At 42.0% G+C, this 13890-nt stretch overlaps 1 protein-coding gene across 1 annotated transcript; it reads left to right on the top strand.

The window, feature by feature from the left end:
- Positions 1–9752: 9752 nt before the first annotated feature.
- LOC148193874 (uncharacterized) lies at positions 9753–13448 on the top strand. The gene is made up of 5 exons (XM_088096385.1): positions 9753–9804; positions 10603–11229; positions 12009–12148; positions 12223–12785; positions 13019–13448. Exons 1-5 carry the CDS (start codon positions 9753–9755, stop codon positions 13446–13448), a joined length of 1812 nt encoding a protein of 603 aa, XP_087952511.1.
- Positions 13449–13890: the final 442 nt, after the last annotated feature.

Here is a 13890-nt window from a genome sequence, read left to right as displayed (position 1 = left end):
TGACCGTTCGGTAGTAACCTTGTTTAAATCTGGATTCTTTCATTTGGAAAGAATCCTAGTTGAGGATGAGCGTCTTCATGTGGTAATACTATGCTTGAGCGTTCGACCAAGCGTAGTTGTATCTGAGTGATGAGTCAATATTTTATTCACTTCACTTAGTTTATTGTACCGAATTTAATCGGGGAATTGTGCTTAATTGTCCGGTATTTTCCCGTTTTTGCTAATTGTGCTTAATTTGACCAAAAATTCTTATTTTAATTAATTTGAATTATTTGGACTAATTATTTGCATTATTAATTGTAGGGAAATTGTTGGATATTATTTGGGACATTTGGAGGTCAAAAAGAAAATGTCACATCAAATATACTTTAAACTAAAATGAGAGGGGGTGTGGATTTCAATTATGGGAGGTGCACACAAGAAAAAAAAAGGAGCTGGATTCATTTGGAGAGAAAAAGATGTGCAGACTATGAAACTCCGTGCTCTTTCACTACACACATAGAAGCTTCTGGATTTGGACTTTTAATTGGTAAATGGAGTGTGGTAGCATGTTAGAAGCATACGGTGCAGCACGGCCCACACAGTTTTCGGTCCAGCTGTCACGGGCTGGTCCAAAGTGAAAGCTTTCACATCCAGCACGTCCCTGACCCACTCAAGCTCCAGCATCTCCACGACCCAACATGTATCTTCATTTTCCAGCAGCATGTGGTGGCAGAGGAAGAAAATCACACGTCCAACATCACGCCACGGACGGCCCAGCTTCAGCTAAAAAATGGGAGAAGACGTCCAGTGCTGCAGCAGCTTCATGCGGTGAAGAGAATGTTGGTTTTAGGAGGTGCATCCAGCACATAGTCCACCACACGGGAGGCCCAGCAGTGAAGACGTGGTTCTGGAAGCACATCACGCCCTGCAAAGAGAAGAAGAAGCGGTCCAGTAGCTTGGCACAAAGAGGGAGGCTTCAATGGACAGCAAGCAGAGGCCCAACACTTTGGAGGTGGCATGGAGAAAAAAATAAAGCACAGAAGCGTCCAGCTTCCACGCACACGGTCCAGAAATAGGAGGAAGTCCACCACGGTCCAGGGGAGATTTTTATTTTTGGTGTAGGGAATGTAAGGACGGGAGGATGGTGACCTAGGACGTGGGGGTTACGAGAGAACAGTGGGAGCCGCCACCTAGGAGGAGTTTCTTTTTGCTTGAGAGAAAAGGAGGGGGGCAACTCTCGGACAGCTCACGTTCGTCTAGGGGAGCAGCCACCGAGAGAAGGGATGTAGCACGTGAAGGCACATTGGATTCATTTTGAATTTCTTTTGGAAGAAGTGGATTTTGCTTTTGGAATAGGAGGCCCTGACTCGATTTGCAAGAGGAAGAGGTGATTTTGAGCTGGAAGATGCACGGCCTGCCACATACACATCCAACAATGGAGGGAAGCAGCACACACTTTGCGTTGGAGAAGAAAGAAGTGTGTGGTGTCACGGTGACTCATAGCTTTCTCTTCTTTTAGAACGCTGATGGAATTTGGAATGTGCACATGGTAACGGTTGTAATGTAAAGCTCCAAAGGGTCTTCGTTTGTTTCTTCTTCACGCTTGAATTCAATACGTGGAAATTATATTTTATATAATTGAATGCATTAAGCAGCATGTTTATTTAGTTCATTTTATTGCTTAAGCATTTTCAATTCATTGATTTTCGTGATAAATTGCATTCAATGTTAAGCTAAAAGCTCATATTCAATTGGTTCACGAAAACTTGAATTGAATTTTCATTCTTGTTGCACGTGATTTAATGCTTATTGCAATCTATGGTTTATGGATGTCCTTTTCTTCAACAATTTATTTCACTGCTCCAATTACTTTAGCTGGAATGTGGGTATATTTAAATGCCTCTAGTTCTTTTCTTTAGTGAGTTATTTTTTTTTGTCTTTATTTAATTTTAATACTCACTTTAATATTGTCAATTATATTCGGTTGTATTTAATTTCCAGTTTTAATTTAATTCATTTCTAATCACAAAAACACTTTCAAACCCCCCCACTACATGTTGATCTAAGACTGAACCCAATTTGGTCCTTGAGAGACGACCTAGGAGTCACTTCCTAGTACTATACTGCATTCTTTTATGCACAACTCTTGTTGGAGGTGCGACCCTCTCATCAAAATGGCGCCGCTGCCGGGGACCAATGGTTCAGTCCTAGGTTTTTTTTTGTTGTGTTTGTGTGTGTTGTGTTTTGTCTTGTGTTGTGATGTGATGTGATGTGATGTGATGTGATGTTCTGTTCTGTTGTGTGTGTGTGTTGCATGTATAAATGTGTTGTGTTTTATTTGTTTCGTAATTTTTAGTATTTTTCTTTTTCCATGTCTACCTATTTTGGTTATGTGAATGGTGCTTATTCTGTGAGTGCCTCTGATTATGATTCTCCTTCTGCATGTTACTCTGATTATAATTCATATTCTGCTGATTTCTATGTTGAGAACAATATGACTCATCCTCTAATTTCTGAGAGTGCTCTTTGTGAGCCGGTTTCACTCAAGGAGGATGATCTTCATTGCGATCTCACCCCTGGACTGATACATTTGCTGCCTAAGTTTCATGGTTTTGCAGGAGAATGCCCACACAGACATTTGGAGGAGCTCCACATCATGTGCTCTTCAATGAAGCCTCCAGATGTCCCTCTTGATTACATTTTCTTGAGCGCATTTCCGCATTCATTACAAGGAGCAGCTAAGGATTGGAAAGACTCTCTTCCTCTGAGATCCGTTACCGATTGGGGATATCTTGAGCATCAGTTTCTGAGCATATTTTCCCTTGTGCAATATGCTTACAGCAACGGTCTTGGATGGAATGACCCTACCTTGGGATGGTATGATGATCCACAGCATCAATATCAAGAACCACCATTCCAGAGTACTTTTATGCCTCCACCAGTCCAGCAATACGAGAGTCAGCAATATAGTGCTCCTGCCGAAATAGCTCCTCAGCCTTTTACTTCTGAGCCTACATTGAAGGAGTTGTTGGAGCAGTTGACCATGCAGAACCTACAGTTTCAGCAAGAGACCAGAGCGTCCATTCAGAGCTTGAATGACCAGATAGGGCAGATGGCTACTCAATTGAATCAGGAACAGTCTCAAGATTCAGAGTTACCATTTCAGACTTTTCAGATTCCAGATGATGATGATAGTGGTATCAACATAGAAGATGGGGAGAAGAGTCATGAGCTTACTACTTTGCCATCTACTTTCCCATCATCCTATGTCCCTACCCTTGCACCTGAGGAGACTGATGATTATTTTGAGGAGCAGGCAGAAATAAGCAGTAATCCTGAACCAGGTAGACCACCTTCATCTTCCCACACTCTACCAATCTTCAAGGAAGAGGAGGTAAGCAGACCTCAGTATGATTATGTCTGTGATGATTATGTTCTTGATTATGTTGTTCATGATTATGCTGTTGAGAGGTACGTTGATGATCATATTGTTGCTGAGCATGTTTTTAATTCTCCCTCTGTGCATGATGAGAACCACTTTTTGATATCACATCCGAATGTTTATTCTCAATGCACTGAACATGAATCTGAGTCTGTTATTGATATTGCTTGTGATTTTGAAATTGATTCATGTTCTGAGGATGTATCTGAGGTTCAATATGATAATTTGGGTGTTATACCCCTGCATGTTATTTCTTTGGAACCACATTGCACTAACCCTATTGCAGGAGGTACAAATGAATTTGATCAACAAACACCCACAGTGGACAACAAAGGTGCTCACAATGACAAAAGCTTCAAGATCAGTAAGCACCTGTTGAACCCGCTCATCAACAATCACTTCTTCTTAGATCCAGCTGTGGAAGACATTTCCCTGCTCGATCAAATATGGAGGATGAAGCAGTTCTTCCTCAAAACTTCTTTGCTGGATCCATTGGTGGAAGACATCTCCCTACAAGTCCAAAATTGGCAACTGCCACCATGATCAGGGGAGTTTTCTTTCTCTCTTCTCCCCCTTTCCCTACTTTTATTGCACTTGTCCATGATCTGTTGACTGTTATGATTTCTGATCTTATGCTTATGACACATTGAGGACACTGTGTAGTTTAAGTGTGGTCTATTGGGGGAGATTTTTATTTTTCTTTGTCAGTTTTTGTTTTCTTGGTTAAATTTTTTTCTTTTCTAGGTTATTTTTGTCGTGTCTTGTGTACAGTTTTGCATTTTTCTCTTCAATTCTGGACTGTGTTTAAGTTGTAGACTAGTCTTTCACTTCACTTCATTGATACTCTGAGATGTTGGATTCCTTGCTTTTCTTTGCTTGGAAGATGATCATGATTTTTGAGAGTTGAATTGATTGTGACAGAATTATCCTGTGTGAGATTTGAGCCACTTTATGTTCTTTATTGTGTGTGATATGTCTCGTGATTGCTTGCACATATGCCTTGGCTTGACTTTTGTTGAAAATTCTTGATTGATATGCATGTTTGGAAGTGATAAAGGCAGTTTTGTTCTTGAGCCTCTCTAGCCAAATAAGCCTACCTTATTGTGATCCTTTGATAACCCTTTTGAGCCTGTACTTTCCCCATTTCTTTGTTTTGAAGCTCATACACTAGCCCTAAGTGAAAAACCATGTTTAACTTAACCTTAGGGAATTTTGGAGCTTTGGAAGTGTTTTGGGAACAAGTGTGGTCTCTTGGGGGTTTCTGATGAGTTGGCTAGTTGGTTCCTCTTCTTGTTTTGTTTTGGTAAATATATGTGTATCTTGTCTTTTACAGTTTTGTTTTGAAAAGAGAGAAAAGAAAAGAGACAGGATGAAAAAAAAAGAAGAGCAGAAAAATAGTGAAAAAAAAAAAGAGTGAATAATTGTGAATAATGGAGTCAAGAAGAGGATGAATTAGAGGTTGTGGGTGTGTTTGAATGTGTTTACTTCCCCATTGCTCCTCTGTTCCTTATGGTTTGTAGCTTCTTATCCAGATATATCCTCCCTTGTCCTTGGCCCCATTACAACCATGAAAAGACCTTTTGATTTGAACATGCGTATGTGCTTGAGTGTTGATATTAGAGGCTTGCCAAGTCTGTTGTTGTTTGCTTTCTTGAGTGCATTGAGTTGAAATTCTTTACCTTATACACTTGAGAGAAACATTGATAGTGCATCTGTGAGGTTTTGTTACTTTTGATTCACCTCTTGAGCTGATTGATCATTTTGCCATGTCTTGAATTGCTTGGATGAATTTCATGAGTATCTGCTTTCTCTGATTCATTCTGTGTTGGAATTGTCTACTTCCTTTCTCTGTCCAGATTCCTGGAGAACTATGTGATTCTGTTTCTGTCCTTGTTGAGTCTTTGTTTTCTGTATGCTGAGTCTGTGTCACCTCCCTAAAAGTCCTTTGAACTATTCCTTGATCTGCGTCTTGATTTTGCCCAGGAGTGCAAAAGACTAAGTGTGGTCTATTTTGATGAGTCAATATTTTATTCACTTCACTTAGTTTATTGTACCGAATTTAATCGGGGAATTGTGCTTAATTGTCCGGTATTTTCCCGTTTTTGCTAATTGTGCTTAATTTGACCAAAAATTCTTATTTTAATTAATTTGAATTATTTGGACTAATTATTTGCATTATTAATTGTAGGGAAATTGTTGGATATTATTTGGGACATTTGGAGGTCAAAAAGAAAATGTCACATCAAATATACTTTAAACTAAAATGAGAGGGGGTGTGGATTTCAATTATGGGAGGTGCACACAAGAAAAAAAAAGGAGCTGGATTCATTTGGAGAGAAAAAGATGTGCAGACTATGAAACTCCGTGCTCTTTCACTACACACATAGAAGCTTCTGGATTTGGACTTTTAATTGGTAAATGGAGTGTGGTAGCATGTTAGAAGCATACGGTGCAGCACGGCCCACACAGTTTTCGGTCCAGCTGTCACGGGCTGGTCCAAAGTGAAAGCTTTCACATCCAGCACGTCCCTGACCCACTCAAGCTCCAGCATCTCCACGACCCAACATGTATCTTCATTTTCCAGCAGCATGTGGTGGCAGAGGAAGAAAATCACACGTCCAACATCACGCCACGGACGGCCCAGCTTCAGCTAAAAAATGGGAGAAGACGTCCAGTGCTGCAGCAGCTTCATGCGGTGAAGAGAATGTTGGTTTTAGGAGGTGCATCCAGCACATAGTCCACCACACGGGAGGCCCAGCAGTGAAGACGTGGTTCTGGAAGCACATCACGCCCTGCAAAGAGAAGAAGAAGCGGTCCAGTAGCTTGGCACAAAGAGGGAGGCTTCAATGGACAGCAAGCAGAGGCCCAACACTTTGGAGGTGTCATGGAGAAAAAAATAAAGCACAGAAGCGTCCAGCTTCCACGCACACGGTCCAGAAATAGGAGGAAGTCCACCACGGTCCAGGGGAGATTTTTATTTTTGGTGTAGGGAATGTAAGGACGGGAGGATGGTGACCTAGGACGTGGGGTACGAGAGAACAGTGGGAGCCGCCACCTAGGAGGAGTTTCTTTTTGCTTGAGAGAAAGGAGGGGGCAACTCTCGGACAGCTCACGTTTCGTCTAGGGGAGCAGCCACCGAGAGAAGGGATGTAGCACGTGAAGGCACATTGGATTCATTTTGAATTTCTTTTGGAAGAAGTGGATTTTGCTTTTGGAATAGGAGGCCCTGACTCGATTTGCAAGAGGAAGAGGTGATTTTGAGCTGGAGATGCACGGCCTGCCACATACAACATCCAACAATGGAGGGAAGCAGCACACACTTTGCGTTGGAGAAGAAAGAAGTGTGGTGTGTCACGGTGACTCATAGCTTTCTTCTTCTTTAGAACGCTGATGGAATTTGGAATGTGCACATGGTAACGGTTGTAATGTAAAGCTCCAAAGGTCTTCGTTTGTTTCTTCTTCACGCTTGAATTCAATACGTGGAAATTATATTTTATATAATTGAATGCATTAAGCAGCATTTTTATTAGTTCATTTTATTGCTTAGCATTTTCAATTCATTGATTTCGTGATAAATTGCATTCAATGTTAAGCTAAAAGCTCATATTCAATTTGGTTTCACGAAAACTTGAATTGAATTTTTCATTCTTGTTGCACGTGATTAATGCTTATTGCAATCTATGGTTTATGGATGTCCTTTTCTTCAACATTTATTTCACTGCTCCAATTACTTTAGCTGGATGTGGTATATTTAAATGCCTCTAGTTCTTTTCTTTAGGAGTTATTTTTTTTTTGTCTTTATTTAATTTTAATACTCACTTTAATATTGTCAATTATATTCGGTTGTATTTAATTTCCAGTTTTAATTTAATTCATTCTAATCACAAAACACTTTCAAACCCCCCCACTACATGTTGATCTAAGACTGAACCCCATTTGGTCCTTGAGAGACGACCTAGGAGTCACTTCCTAGTACTATACTACATTCTTTTATGCACACTCTTGTGGGGGTGCACCCTCTCATGACTGAGTATTCTGTGATAAACTTAAATTGTAAATATATTATTAGTATATTTAGTTATTCTTAAACATTATTCCAATAGTATCTTATTATATTTATTTAAGCTTTCTATTATAAGTTTAGTAGTGCTCGGTCTCACACCAAGCGCTCGTAAGTGCTCGGTCTTATACCAAGCGCTCATACTCATTCTTGTATGATCTATCTTGATGAAATAGCGTTCGTCCAACTTCAATAGAATTTTCCTCTCTACCGTGTTTGGCTTGACTGCATTCAGTTTCTAAATGTGAATCCTTCTAAGTATTTTCCTCTGAAGGTCTTAAAGTGTATACATCCATTTGATTCCGGCTTAGAACCTTAGTATTTGGCATGATTCTTTTGTGTTCGTTAGAACTCTCAGGGTCAATTCATCTAATTGACTCACTTTTTAAGTAACGTTCGTTCTAGTTGTTCTTGTTATATATGATTTATCTCGGTTTCTTTCTCAAAACCGATAGTAATTCCCTTGGTCTTATTCTATTCTGGAACTGGAGACCTCTTGTCTTGTCCAAGCGTTCGTCTTCGTTCTGAGTGAGGATTGAACATTCGGTATCTGGGTCTTTATAAATCTTTGAACAAAGAGGAATTGAAATGATTGATAATGAAAGATGAAATTGAGATGATGAATAATGAAAGATGAAACTAAGATGATTGATAATTAAAGATAAAGAGAATATGATATGAATGAAATGTGTTGGATTATGAACGAGCGTTCCGGGGAGGAACGACTCATGAATGAATATTGGAATTTGTAAAGTATGAATGTGGTTATGCTAAGCTGGCGGTTCATCCTAATGTTCTGTGAGTACTCGTCCTCACGTAGAGGAGGGTAGGTCATGTGTGGGAACGGTAGGAGGTCCTAGTCCTTAGGGGTACTTTGGATAGATAGGACTAACCTCGGGTGGCAACTGATGAGGACATTCCAGTTACTACATCACCCGGGTGCACGAACGTCGTAGCTACACAGATTTCATACGGTCCAGACAGTCAGTCTAGTATTAAGATTTATATGAAACATATGACGAAATATATCTTGTGTGTATGATTTTGTGAAAATGTATGTTTATACATGAATTAAATTACATAAGCTTACCCTGTGTTCCTGTCTTGTCGTGTTTTGTACGTTCGTCTTGTCATTGCAATCATCCGTGTGGATGTGAGCAGAAGGAGACAAACTGTTGGAAGATGCGCTAGAAGAAGAGAACCTGGTCAAGGTAGAAGTGAAGACCGAAGAGTAGGACGTTCGGTTAGTAGTCTAGTTTTTGTAAGGTGGTCATTCGATCACCTTCCCTTTTTGGTTATGTATGACTATTCGGTTTTATTTTGTAGACCGTTCGGTCAGGTTTGCTTATCCTATATAGTTTATGGTAATTCTTTTTGTAAGGTCATTCGGCCGTAAGCGTACGTTCGACTTTTAGTGTAAAGACTGATCTTAATTATTAATTAATGTGATTATTCTATTATATAGTTTTGGACTGTATTTTTGGGATGTTACATTAATGGTATCAGAGCAGTTTTGTTCCTTAAGGAACACTATAGGTTATGAGTATACTATGTTTTTGCTGTGTGCTCAACGTTCGTTAATGAGTATTCCAAACTCTTTGAATTAAACTAACAATTATTTTCTCTAATTCTCAGAGAGAACAAATGGCTCCTAAACCTCCTCCTCAACCCGTCGACCATGATGCATCTGATCACAATAGACTACTGGAGTCAGTAATAGAAGCGCTTCAACAACAGAACGCTGCCTTGGTGCAGCAGAACACGACCGCTTTACAGAGTTTAAAAGCCGCACGCGCCAACTCTGAAACGACCCAAAGACAACTAATGGAGATCATAGCAACCACGAGGAATACAGCCGGAGCGTCCACTTCCAACGCTATCCATCAGGCCGAGTGAAGCTTAGAGAGTTTTCTACAACATCACCCAGCCAAATTCAATGGGAAGTGCCTTCCTGATGAGGCAGATCAGTGGCTGCGTGATATGAAGCGAATTTATAATGCCAAAAGGTGCCCTGATGACAACAGACTAGCATTCACAGAGTATCTCTTGACGGGGGAAGCCAGTCATTGGTGGACAAGTATGAAGATGATTCTAGCGAACGCCCAAAGTCCCATCTCATGGGAAGTATTCAGAAGCAAGTTTTATGAAGAATACTTCCCAGATAGCGTTCGTTTTGCCAAGGAGGTGGAGTTCCTTCAATTAGTACAAGGAGGGATGTCAGTTTCAGAATATACCAGCAAGTTCTAGCATTTGGTTCGTTTCAATACCATGGCTACAAGCGAGGAGTGGCAGTGTAGGAAGTTTGAGAATGGACTGAGAAGTGAGTTGAAGTTATTGATTTCCAGGTTGTGCATCAAGTCTTTTCCTGCCATGGTTGAGAGAGCCAAAGTGTTGGAGAAGAATGTGGCAGAAGTGGAACAGCAGAAGAAGCAACAACAATCAGTTAGGGGACCGGTTTTGGCTAGAAACAATCTGAATCGGGGCAGGACGCCTTACTTTCGTCCAGTGTTACCTTCAAATGCTAGTGGGTCTCACACTCAATCAATGGTTGCTGTCGGACATACGGATAGCACGGGGCAGTCAAATGTTTTCAGTGTGGGGGACCCCACTACAAATCGTCATGCCCTCAAGTGGTAGGAGGAAAATATTGCACTCGCTGCAGGAGGAGCGGACATGTGGAGAACGAGTGCAACATGGAGGACGAGCGGTAATAAGGCCACCGAATGCTGGGAGAGTTCAACAAGGAAGGGGTGGACGAGCGTAGGCGGTGGGCGCGTATATGCAATAATGGGTGCTGAAGCAGCAAGCTTAGGTACACTCATCACCAGCACTTGCTTATTATATGGAATGCCTTGTTGTGTGTTGTATGATTCGGGGGCAACAACCCCTTCATCTCGAAGGCGTGCGTTGAGAAATTGGGATTAGGTGAGAGCGAGATGCAGTTCGACTTGGTGGTGTCAACCCAGCGGCTGAAGAGGTTAGGACGTCTACAGTTTATGTAGATGTCCTATTGAGGTGGAAAGGCATAGATATAAGGTGAACCTCATCTGTTTACCTCTAAAAGAGTTAGAGGTGATTTTAGGAATGGATTGGTTGGCTGTCAATCGCATTCTCATAGATTGTGGTGAGAAGAAGTTAGTATTTCCGGATGAAGAAGAAGAAGAGTTTCCAGTAACGCTCGGTCAGCTAAGGGAAGATATCATGGAGGGTGTGAGCTGTTATCTGATAATGACGCACGCAAATGAGAAGTATGAGGATTTAAGTCATGAACGATCGTCCAATAGCAAGCTGAGTGGAGGACGATCGGTTGTGGATGAATTCCCAGACGTCTTTCCAGAAGAGGTACCCGGACTACCTCCTCCTCGCGAGGTAGAATTCACAATTGATTTGGTGTCGACAGTAGGACCCATTTCCATTGCACCATATCGGATGTCACCAGTAGAGTTGGTCGAACTGAAGAAGCAGATTGAAGAGTTAATGGATAGGAATTTCATTCAACCAAGTGCATCACCTTGGGGAGCTCCTGTGTTGCTCGTTAAGAAGAAGGATGGCAGCTCTCGGCTTTGTATTGATTACAAACAGTTAAACAAGCTGACCATCAAGAACAAGTACCCCTTGCCGAGGATTGATGATCTATTGGATCAACTGCATGGGGCTACAATATTCTCAAAGATTGATTTACGATTTGGATATCATCAAATTCAGGTCAAGGAAGGGGACATCCAGAAGACAGCCTTCTGGTCTCGTTACGGACATCAAATTCACTAACGCACCAGCGATATTCATGGACTACATGAATCGTATTTTTAGGCCGTTCCTGGACAAGTTCGTGGTCGTCTTCATTGATGATCCTCATATACTCCAAGAGCTGTGAAGAGCATGAAGAACACTTGAGGATCGTACTTGGCGTATTGAGGGTAAAGGATTGTACGCCAAATATCCAAGTTTGAACTTTGGATGAAGGAAGTGCAATTCTTGGGGCACGTAATTTCGGCTGGAGGTATCTTTGTGGATCCAGCTAAAGTGCGAGCGATATTGGAATGGCAGAGTTCGCGTTCGATCACTGAAGTCCGCAGTTTCGTGGGGTTGGCGGGCTAATATAGACGTTTCACTGAAGGATTTTCTAAGATAGTAGCGCCATTAACACAACTGACCCGAAAGGATCACCCATTCGCCTGGACCGATCGGTGTGAAGAAAGTTCCAAGAATTGAAGAAGAAGTTGACGAGCGCTCAAGTCTTTGTTATTCCGGACACGGCCAAGCCGTTCGAAGTATACTGTGATGCTTCTCATCAAGGTTTGGGTTGTGTGCTTATGCAAGAGAGGAGAGCAGTCGCGTACGCTTCTCGACAGCTGAAGATACATGAGAAGATTGGGAGACACTACTTGCGTGGATCTACATTCCAAGTCTTCAGTGATAAAAAGAGTCTCAAGTACCTCTTTGATCAGAAGGAGTTGAATATGAGGCAAAGGAGGTGGCTTGAGTTCTTGAACGACTATGACTTTGAACTACTCTACCATCCAGGGAAGGCGAACGTTGTAGCGGACGCTTTGAGTAGAAAGGTAGTTCATGTCTCGGCGATGATGGTCAAAGAGCTGAGTTTGGTGGAAAGCTTTACAGATTTAAGGTTGCACTTTGATTTAGAACCGAGCGGTATAAGTGCTGTAACCTTAGAGTATCCAGTGATATTTTTGACCGAATCAGAGAGAAAACAATCAGCTGATTAAGACCTGTAAAGAGTCCGAGCGCGCTCGGCACAAACAAAGCCAAATACTTCAACACCGAAACGAACGGACTCCTTCAATATAGACACAGGACGTGCGTTCCAAACGATGGCGAACTGAGGAGGATTATTCTTGAAGAAGGACATCAAAGTCGTCTTAGCATGCATCCTGGCATGACTAAGATGTATCAAGATCTCATAAAGTCCTTCTGGTGGCCAAGAATGAAGAATGATGTCGCTCGTTTTGTGGCATCATGTTTAACTTGTCAACGAGCCAAGGTAGAGCATCAGAGACCGGGCGGTCTACTACAACAGTTGGCGATTCCTGAATGGAAGTGGGATAGCATCTCAATGGATTTCTTGACCCACTTGACCCACTTCTTAGTTGTCAACCTGAAGATGACCATGACAAAGCTTGCACAACTCTACATCAACGAGATCGTTCGTTTGCATGGAGTACCATCCAACATCATCTCTGACCGAGATACAAGGTTTACGTCTCGGTTTTGGCAGTCTCTACAAAGCGAGTTGGGTAGCAAACTCCAAATGAGTTCAGCCTATCACCCTCAAGACGAACAGTCAATCTGAAAGGACCATCCAGACGCTTGAAGACTTGCTGAGGACGTGCGTCCTAGATCACCTGGGCTATGGGATGAAGTCTTACCACTAGTGGAATTCACCTACAACAACAGTTTTCAGTCCAGCATCGGAATGCCTCCATTTGAAGCTCTCTACGAGAGGAAGTGCCGAACGCCACTATGTTGGTTCCAGGAAGGAGCGAAGGTGTTTGACTGGACCTGAACTTATTCAGCAACAACCGAGAAGTGAAGTTAATCCAAGAGAGGTTGAAAACGTCGTGGAGCAGACAGAAGTCCTACGCTGACAAGAGAAGAAGGCCTTTGGAGTTTGCTGCAGGAGATCATGTCTTTCTTAGACTGAATCCAACTACTGGAGTAGGCAGAGTCGTTCGTCCCAAGAAGCTATCTCTCAAGTTCGTTGGGCCTTATCAAATCTTAAGGAGAATTGGACCAGTGGCGTACGAGTTTTCCTTGCCTCGTCAACTGTCCAATCTTCATCTAGTCTTCCACGTTTCTCAACTTCGGAAGTACATAGCCGATCCTTCTCATGTACTGGAGTTAGAAGACGTTCGTCTTCGTCAAGACCGAACCCTAGAGATGCAACGAGTTCATGTTGAAGATAGTCGCACCAATACTACAAGAGGAAAGCCATCAGATTGGTGAGAGTGGTTTGGGACGAGAAGACTGGCGACACTACATGGGAAATGGAGGATGCCATGAGAGACTTATATCCCCATATATTTTCGGGTATGTCTTAATTTTCGAGGACGAAAATTTTTGTAGTTTAGGGGAATGTCAAAACCATTAAAAACGCACCCAAAAATCCTCTGAACGGATGCTAGGTGTCAAGCGGAGGTGATCCGGAAATCAGATAGTGGAATGCAGGTGTCAGCAGATGAGCGGACGTTCGTTTTAAGAAAAATTGAGTTTTTGGAAAGTTTACGTCACACTCTCTGCATGCATCTTCTTCTCCAAAACTCTGATATTTCTCATTTCTCCTCCTTCTCACTAAAAGCTCTCCCTTCTCTCTACGAAATCTTACCATTTCTCTTCTCCGATCTCTGTTCAGGCACCGTAGAAACACTTTCGGCGTCCTGAGCTTCGG

This window comes from Vigna umbellata, chromosome 8 (genome assembly GCF_029865625.1).
Source record: "Vigna umbellata cultivar VRB3 chromosome 8, Vumbellata_1.0, whole genome shotgun sequence".
Taxonomy (NCBI): domain Eukaryota; kingdom Viridiplantae; phylum Streptophyta; class Magnoliopsida; order Fabales; family Fabaceae; genus Vigna; species Vigna umbellata.
This window is presented reverse-complemented; position numbering and strand designations above follow the sequence as displayed.